This window comes from Cariama cristata, unplaced genomic scaffold (genome assembly GCF_000690535.1).
Source record: "Cariama cristata isolate BGI_N322 unplaced genomic scaffold, ASM69053v1 scaffold31178, whole genome shotgun sequence".
In the NCBI taxonomy this organism is placed as follows: domain Eukaryota; kingdom Metazoa; phylum Chordata; class Aves; order Cariamiformes; family Cariamidae; genus Cariama; species Cariama cristata.
This window is the reverse complement of record NW_009632272.1, coordinates 31042-40315: the sequence shown is the minus strand read 5'-3', so window position 1 is coordinate 40315 and position 9274 is coordinate 31042. Positions and strand designations below refer to the sequence as shown.

The window sequence follows — 9274 nt, the reverse complement described above, 5'->3', positions numbered from 1 at the left end:
TTAAAATTGAATGAAGTGAAACACTAAGCCCAGTAGTAATTTGAGAAACACAGGGGAAAAAAAATATCTTGGAAAGGCTTAAAGGCAGTTGTGGCAAACCCACAAAGTTTCTCTCCATTTTATTTATTTATTCTGTGTGTTAATAAGCAGTACATGTACCCAGCTGACTGTTACACCTTTGTAACACAAAATAACCTTATGCACCCCCAGGTCCATAAAACAAGGCTCCAGCAAGAGATGGCATTAGCTGTTCTTAACATCATTAAGGTAGAGACAGTGCCACCAGTGCTTGTTTCCATTTACAGGGCATACTCAGCAAAACGAGATCATAACTCAAGTATTACTAAAGTTCAATATATTCCTCCTCTCTGCAGTGAGAAGATACCAATTTCTATTTTGCTTCGTATAATGACAAGCCTTCAATAACACCGCATTTACACTGCACTACAGCTTGGAATGGCTTCATTATACATCCTACTTTTTAAAAGTATATATTATTTATTTAAAAAACAAGGTGTGAACCTGGGCATTTAAGTCAGTGTTTGCTTCAAATGGCACAGAATGGATTTTTTTATATCAACTCACAGCTACAAAACTCATTCTCAGACCAACTGTGGCAAAAGAAAACCAGCAGAGAACCATGCTTTGATTTCTAAAAACATGTTGAGAAGCTTCAAACATCCCCTTTCTAAAACCGTAAGTGACATTTTCCCCACAGATATCAGTTACTATCTCTTAAAAAAAATACCGAAACCTATTTCAAAGTGAGGATCTCCATTTTAAAAAAACAAGTAATAAAATACACTTCTGTCATCTTTCTTCCTCTAAACTTCTATGTCATGAGCTGCTGTCTTTAGACACTAACATAAAAAACCCTAAAGCTTCTCCCACATATACCCATTACTTAAGTATGCGTCATTGCTTGGCATTAAGCATTTCTAAATACCAGCTTATTTTGGAAGCAAAGCTAAGAAAGTTTGTATTTATGGACATACAAAGCCAGTAGAAAAAGGTACAAGTGTGCAGCTTGTAGAACAGTTCACATCAGGAATGAACGAGGAAAAGGCACTCCATCTCTCTTTGCTGTTCTACACGCTGTGTGCAATTTTTCAATCACTGTTAAACCTTTGCTCACAACAATGCAGATTCACAGACCGAGTCTCTCTGTTACCATTTTTTTTTCACTGAAAAATTACATTGCTGTGAATATGCAACATTAGTTTTATTTATACATTTAAGAGTACTTTTTTTCCAAATGAGAAAGTCAAAGCTACCAAACGTTATTGACGATATAAATTATTTGAACTTAAATAATTTAAAATCAACTTATTTAAACAACTTTCCTATTGCACGTTTTTCCATTACTTTGCCAGATAAAACCCCTATATAGGCATTTAAAAGGTTAAAATTTTAAAAGCACAAGTTACATAGCACCAAAATAAGGTGCTGAAGAAATTGTATGCCTGCTGGAAAATGAGTGCCAATAGAAACAAATATAAATATATATGTATATACACATCTAGTAGTAAGTCCGGGATGCTGAGATAATAAATACTTTAAACAATTTCCCAGATTTCCAGAAACATGTGAGAAACTATAGAAAATAATGCAAAGTTACTTTAGAAGACCAAGAATACACATGCATAAAATCTATTATAAGAAAAAGGTTTGATTCTTATAATTTAATCTTTAAAACCAACTCTGTTATCGCTATGTACTCCACACAATGACTAGCCTATTAACTTGACAATTTATGTGAGTCAGAACAAAGAAAGCTTCCCCCCAGCTGCTTTATAAAGCAACAGCATAAGTACCCCCCCAAAAATAAACTTAGTTTGTCCTGTTATGTCTCAAAATTCTCTTCTTCTGACTATCTTTCATTCCCAGCGATCTGGGAATACACTCATGACATCCATCAAGCCGCAGCATCAAAAACAAGGATGAAACTTCCTATATTTTTTTCTGAGCAAACTTATATTGAAATTTCTCCCACTATAACTGCTGCTGTTGCCACCAAACCTGTGACCTGCTGTTTCCACAGTAAATGTTTCCCTTGCATATGTCTACTTGTAAACCTTGGAAAAACAATAGCAGTTCAACTTAAATGGGCAGGAGTATAATCTGGTCTTCTCGTCTGAATAATTTTTGGTTTGGGTTTCTTCGTTTCTTCTTCCACATCGTTTTCCTGGTCACTCTCACATACGTGGACGACCACACTTGGAGTAGTGTCAGTTGCAGCATGTAGCTCATACTTTTCTCCTGAAAGTTAAAATATTAGCAAAACTGGTTAAAAAGGATGCATTCTGTAGAAAAGTATGAAAGAAATTACTGAAAAGAAAGGAATACATAAAAATGTGGAAGTAATACACTGACGACAAAAGCCTGATGCCACAACGCATCAGATGGCGCAGGCAGGTGCGTTGCCAACAGTCACATTTACCATCCCTAAGTATTTAGGTTCTGTTTTCAAAGCAACATAGCTCAGCTGCTCTCTTAAAAGCAAGTTTACATAAATTACCCTAGGCATTCAAGAAAGCATTCTACATGAGCAGTCACAAGTCATCTTAGTTGTTTTTTTGTCATTTTAAAGCGTACAAGATTATCTATCCACTGTACCACCTTCAGGATGACTTTGTTTTCCTGAATGACAGCAAAACCACAGGATCCTCTGTCTCCCCCAAAACTTTCAGTGTAAGAAAGCTGGATGCAGTTTTCCCCGCCTCACACAGAGATGCTCTAACACTGTTCTGGCATTCTGTCAAGCAGCAGAACTAGACAGCAGGCTTCATGCATACATAACATGAAACACTCAGGTATAATATAGCCAGTGAGTAGAAGTGCTGTGATACAAGTTTTATTGACCATTGATTTGAAATCTGTTTTTTTCCATAATATAAAGAACTGCTTTTAAATCTAATCAGGTGTTAAATAATTTTAATCTTGCGTTAGATCAGGGAAACAGCAAACTATTTCTTTTCACCACTTCCCCGATCAGCTCCCCTTAATTTTTTTTTCTCGTTACTTTATACTCATTACCTCTCAGTGGAAAGAAGAGTCTCCATTAAGGCCACTACAGCGATCTGCACCTCAGCTGTTCAAAAGAGCTAACGCCTGCGGCAAGTAGCACACACTCTAGTGTGCCAAGGCTTTGAAGCGGTCTCTGCTTCATTTCTCCAAGAGCTTTAGGAAGGGGAACTGGCACAAAGAGCAGATCCATAGAGGAAACGGCTCTTGCCTCCAGTTCTTCAGAAACACACAAGTCATTGTGCTACAGTAACCCCTGCTTGCTCCTTGGTACCAAGTCATTAACTCCATGTTCCAGTGAACATCACAGTCAAGAGGCAGAGCTTTGTAGGGTTCAACATTCACAATATATATGAAAAATCTCACGGGAAAAGGGATCACAGATCTGCCAGTGAGCTTACTGCAGGGCATCTCAACAATTGAACTTTCCGGGGGAAAAGGACCAACTTTTACTGCTCAGTAAGCCCTTAAGTATTTATTTTAAGACCTACAGGTTTCTTTTTTGATATTGCTATAACTTAAAAGGAAAGCTTGTAGTAAAGAAAGCAGCACCCATGGAGCAAGCTCTGAACTTTCATAAAATCAGTAAGCTGTAACATTATTTATTTATTCATGCCTCATGTTTTATCAAAAACAACTTTTATTCTTACAAGCATAGTTTTATAGGACTTCTGTTTCAAAAATTGATTTCAGGAAAATAAAGTCTTTGATAAAAACATTTAGTATGTTAGCAATATTTTTGATGGATGGTTTTAAAGACCTACATGCAGGCTCATCTGCTTAGTTTACATATTTCTGGATAAACAAATGATCTGTGGCAGCATTTTATACCTCCACTTCTAACTGCAATATCTTTCCTATAAATTGTTCTTGCCATTGTAATTCACACATTATTTAAAAGATGGTATTTATTAAAAACCAGCAATAATCTACCCCAATTTTTATGCCAGCATAAGCATAGATTTATTTTTTATTGCCCTCCACAAACTGCAAAGGCCTGAATTTTCACAAGTAGGAAGAATTCCCCACTGGTTTGTGAGATGTAGTTATTTTCACTAGATCTTTGGATATCACCAGCATACAGCCAACCATAAACTACTACATAGAAAGCGATGCATGAAGAGCTAAAAGTTCTGCCCTACCCTCTTCTCCACCCCTCATTACTGACATAGTAAGACAGGTTCCCTAAACTGGTAGGTAAACAGGTATATAAAAATACTACAGTAAAATGATTCAGACTACAGTTTTTACTCTCTTTGAGACTGCTACTAAATGTGGCCTTATTTTCTCTCCCCTAAAGTTAGCAGTACAGTTGCAAACAAGTTAAATCAAGACTTGCAGATTTTGGGAAATATAATTTGCACCAATTCTCATTAAGAAGGCTGCCTTAACTGAGGTGACAAATGGCATCAAGGATGTGATCATTAATCACTGAAAAGGGGAACCATGTTTAAAATAAGAGTTCGGTTTAGTGGAACTTTACATCTATTTCTGAAAGTAGCATTTGCTTTAAAACACAAATAGCAGGTAGAACTTTGTCCCCCATCTGTGGTGCTACCCATTTTTAATAAATACACCATAAACAGTCTACACAATGTGGTTAGCTGAAATGACAAGCAACTTATGGGATAGCATTAAAAATAAGGGGTAAGTGTACATTATTATCTCCTTTACTTTGGACAGTGGGGGGAAAAAAGAAGAACCTGATGCAAACTTACTTTCTTTCCAGGGTAAAGCTACCTCACAAGTTTCCAATTAATTAATAAATTGCAGCAGATGAAAATTAGAAGGAGCAAGGAGTGGCAGAAACTTCTCCCTCGTAACTCCAAAAGAAAATTAGGCTGATACTGATAAGTTTCCCTCCTACTCATACTACTATCTCAGACACAGAGGTAATTCTAGCACAGAGCTAGGCAGCTGTTAACTCGTTCACTGTACTAGTCTGAAACAGGACTTTCCCATCCCTTCAAAAGGTATGTAACTACACAATTGCCTCTTCATTTTTAGGAAGCTGCTTCTTGAAAATTGTGATGAACAAGCTAATATATTATTGACACAACATCCATACCCTCTACAAATCACAAAAGAGATCACATTGTGGAGGTCTGGGCCCTCCAAGTGATCCTGTTGAATTACTGTGTGTGTAAGGAACTACCGTTTACTAATACCTTTTCTGATATTACAAATTTAATTGGTACATAGTAATTAATTTGAAAAGTTCTAGAAAATCAGAAAGTTTAAGAGGTGTTTTACTCAACAAAAATCCTGGTATTTCTCCTCCTTCTTACCTGGTCCTAACTTGGATATAGCATATAAAAGGTCATAGTTAATGACTGGAGTAGCATCTTCTACTTGCTTCCAATCAACAGGTGGAGAGGCAGGAGGTGAAATCAAAAACTGTTTGTCTGGATTTGGTGGCGCCAAATGTGAGCTTCCAATGTGCAAAGTCTGAAAAAAGCACAAAAGCTTTCACTATTATCAATAAATCCGTCACTCATGAGGAATTTTAAGTTTGGATAGATGTTATGCTGTAACAGGCACTCAAGGTGGCAGCATGTAACTATATCATTGAAGAGAGCTATATGAAAAACCCAGTATACAATACAGACAAGCCACCACATACATTAACTCTGATGGAACATGCAATGAAGTATGCACATCTGCATCTTCTCATTATGGAGCTTTACAAAAAAACTTCACCAGAAAATATCTGCCCTTAAAATACTGAAGTAGGAGGAAGCTGGATATGGGCTTTAAGGCCTAATGACAAATGGTGTTGAAACTCATTACCACAAGTGAGAGTGGTGAGAATTCTAGAAGGTATATAAATAAACTGGCTCCTTCAGGACTGTCCCTAGGGACATCTGAAACAGACATACATAGATTAATTTTCCCATTAAAGTTACGGAGGAAAATACACAGCAGCTACCAAAAAGCACCCAGATTACCAGAACCTGAGAGTTTCACATCTTTAGCAGCAGATGCTAGCCAGCCATAGAGCTGCACCGATGGCAATCTCCACGTACAAACGTGTGCTAAACAAACGATTTGCAGTAGTGAGAGCAGGATCAACAGGTGGAGTCCTGAACGTGCAACTCTACACTTTGGGTTCCCTCAGACACTACTTGAGTACACGTCTGTGCGTGTGTACTGTTGGCAGAGCACGCTTGGCCTTGCCCATCCCCTTAAACTGTCTTTGACTGTGCTGATTACTACCATCTACTGCCTCTCCCCAAGGTTATCAAAACAATACAGAGGGAGACATAAATGCAAAATATGCAACAGTCTCCAAACACTTGTAGCTTGGGACCAACCTGTGAGTCTCTAATCAAACTGAAAAAAATTAAGTGTTCATTAGCATGACTGAAGACCTGTCGAAGCTTATCACGAGTAGAGTTACGCTTTAGTACCTTGTAAGGATAATCGCAAAAAGGCTTACCTGAGCAAAATACAGCTTTATTTCCTTTCCAAGGAACTCTGACTTGTGCAACTGGATTCTAGCATCTGCTGCTGATAAAGGGTTACTGAAATTTATTCGTACTCTTTTGAAGCTCTTAAAATACTGAAAGGTGATATCTCTGTCATAGGTTCTAAACAGCGATTCAAATTTGGCCTGAAAATAGAGGACCAGAGAAGAAAGTGAATATGCAACACTCTACATTTTCTCTAAAGAAATACAGAAATAAATTGCGGTTACTAGTAGGGGCATACTACCACTCTTGAATACTGATGTATTTATAGCAGCGCAGATTTCATTTTCTTCTTCTCTTTTTATAAGGAGTTTTTCTAACCTATCACTTGTTTTCTCTACAGCAGCTTCTTTCTTCCTTATTAAAAAATAGATTATTATCAGTACTAAGTGTTGGACATGACACTGATTTAGCGACATAAGAGAAATAGTAGTATTGGTAAGATATTGAAAAGAAATGCTTGTCTTACAAAATTAATATCCAAAGGCCTTGAAAAAAAGCCAAGCATGCCTTTGGCTAAGTGCGCAATTTTCAAGGAAACCACCACAACAGTTTTAATAGAGAAAAATGAAAAAAGCATACTTGCGAGCTACATGTGATTTTCTTTGGTGACTCAGCATGCATAATAAAGTTCATGAACATCCTCTTTTAATAGCTGCTACTTTCATTTAGGAAAATGAACATCATATTACTGAACTCTAGTTTAATAGCCTCTTCTATTTCTGGAACCAAATTCTAAAAAGGCTTCCACTATCTTTCCTAAACGAAATATAAATCTTAAGTACTAACCACACAGCTCCTGAAGGGCCTTTGACACATGTTTCGACTGAGTAGTAGGAGTCGGAACTGGACCGAACCCTCATCCCTTCAGAGATGTGCAGCTGAGTTACTTTGCTGTCCTATCTGCCTGAAAAAGACTGCAGCACCTTTACCAACAGCTGGCTATCTCCATTTTGCACTTTGGGTTTGTGCTCCTAGGGCATCAATGCAAACCTGACTTGGCTATTTTTCATATCATTTATCTGAAGAGTCCTTTATTCCTTCAGGGTGTCAGACCAAAGGAGGAGAAAGAAGCAGGAGGTTCTGAAGCTGCCAATGCTCTTGCAAAGTGTTTCTGGCTGACACCGAGAGCACAGTAACCGGTCACAAGCCTTATCTTGGCAATGGAAATAGATCAAGCATTCAGATTTCAGATATTTTCAGATATTTTCTCTTCCTAAAAGCTTACTAGAAGTTCAATATAAAGCCAAAATAAACAACTATGTAAAATCACATTGCCTCATTTCTTTTTACCGTTACATTTTGAATTAGTAGGAAAAAAGCAACGAAGATTACATAAGCAGGCAGCGATTACATCCAAATTTCATTTCCCTTCCTGAAAAGCTCTGCTTCACAAACTCGCCGCAGCTGTGTACAGAACCACTCTATTTCAAAGATATTTAAAAATATCAGAGCTGTCCTGCTTCTTGCTGAGCCACGCTTAAGCTTCTTCAAAACGAGCTCTGAAACAAGACCAGGACCCTCCACACACAAAGCCTGTATTTGTTACCCTCCTGTGCTCCAGAGAGCTGGATGCTACCATGAAAAGTAAGCCAAACCCACGCTAAATTGCATTTCAAAGTTCACATACAACATTTAAACTCAGAGACTACCTGAGAGATTTGTGCACTATATATATAGCTTTTTTTAAAGTGTGTGATTATAGAGGTCATAAAAGTCATGCTAGCAATAGAACACTAAAAATGTTATTTTTGTCCTCAAGGTATCTTAGCAGTCAACAATTCATGGTATCAGGACTGGAGTACTTACATTATACTAATTCTAATCAGTGAAATATAAATCTGAGAGGATGACTTCTAGTTTTAACGTTATGCTCTTAACTATAACGCCAGCCAAAAAATCCCACGAAAAGTAGAAAGTGTACTATGAATTATGTGAATCTTACTAGCAAAATTATCATCTAAACATACGCTGAAAATGCATATGCAAGTGAAGAATACACTATACAGACAGTCAAGGAAGTCTGGAGGTAAACTTCTGATCATTTTCAAAAACACACAGCTTAAGATCTAATAATTTCCAGAGTTCAAGCCATTCGTATCAGAGCATACTGTTGCAGACTTGTAAGACCCAAGACCCTTACATCAAACTGAAATTTTCTTACAAGTCAAAACAGCTATCAAGGCATCCATATTTTAAACAATTTGAAACAGCACTTACATACTTCAGTATTCCAGTATTTCACAGAAATAAAACACAAAAGATAAAGCATACCCTTGTTTCTGCTTGATTGAAGACATCACTATCTGCCACGCAGGCAATCAGGGAACTAAAACTGTAGTTAAAATTTCTAAAATGCATTTTGTGCTTTGCCAAAGCGATACTTGCTGTTCCGCAGAAACCAGTGACTTTTAAGGAAGCCGTTGGTCCTGCAGGCAGCGTTTATAAGGGAAACAAGTCCAGCCCCTCATTAAAAAAAAAAAAAAATTGTTTCAGAGCATCCTGTATGTGACAGCGAATTCCTGAACAAAGTCCTGCATGCTTTGAGGCAGTCAGGAACAAAATGTAAGCTGCGACTGGAAAGAGGTGACGCCAGCACATTAGTCAGCTTCCCTATGCTAATTACCAGCGCTCGGGAGGATGGAAAAAACAGCTGAGGTTTGCACAGCAGCTGCTTTATCGAGCCTCTTGCAGCATAGTTTCCACTGGTAGTAATTCCATTCAGCGCTCAGACAACATGCTCTTCACTGGAATGGGACAACCCATCTTAAGATGGAAAA

The 9274-nt window shown here is 37.7% G+C and overlaps 1 protein-coding gene across 2 annotated transcripts; it reads right to left on the bottom strand.

Moving 5' to 3' along the window:
* Window positions 1-1815: 1815 nt before the first annotated feature.
* RCAN1 (regulator of calcineurin 1) lies at window positions 1816-8887 on the bottom strand. 2 transcript variants are annotated; one of them, XM_009706290.1, is made up of 4 exons: window positions 8769-8887; window positions 6464-6637; window positions 5313-5472; window positions 1816-2259 (listed from the first exon to the last, which is right to left on the bottom strand). In XM_009706290.1, the coding sequence occupies exons 1-4, from the start codon at window positions 8853-8855 to the stop codon at window positions 2096-2098; spliced, it is 585 nt and encodes a 194-aa protein (XP_009704592.1). In that variant the 5' UTR covers window positions 8856-8887; the 3' UTR covers window positions 1816-2095. The 2 variants fall into 2 exon arrangements, with proteins under 2 accessions (XP_009704592.1, XP_009704593.1); XM_009706291.1 differs by lacking the exon at window positions 8769-8887 and adding an exon at window positions 8121-8129 and having other exon boundaries at window positions 1937-2259.
* Window positions 8888-9274: the final 387 nt, after the last annotated feature.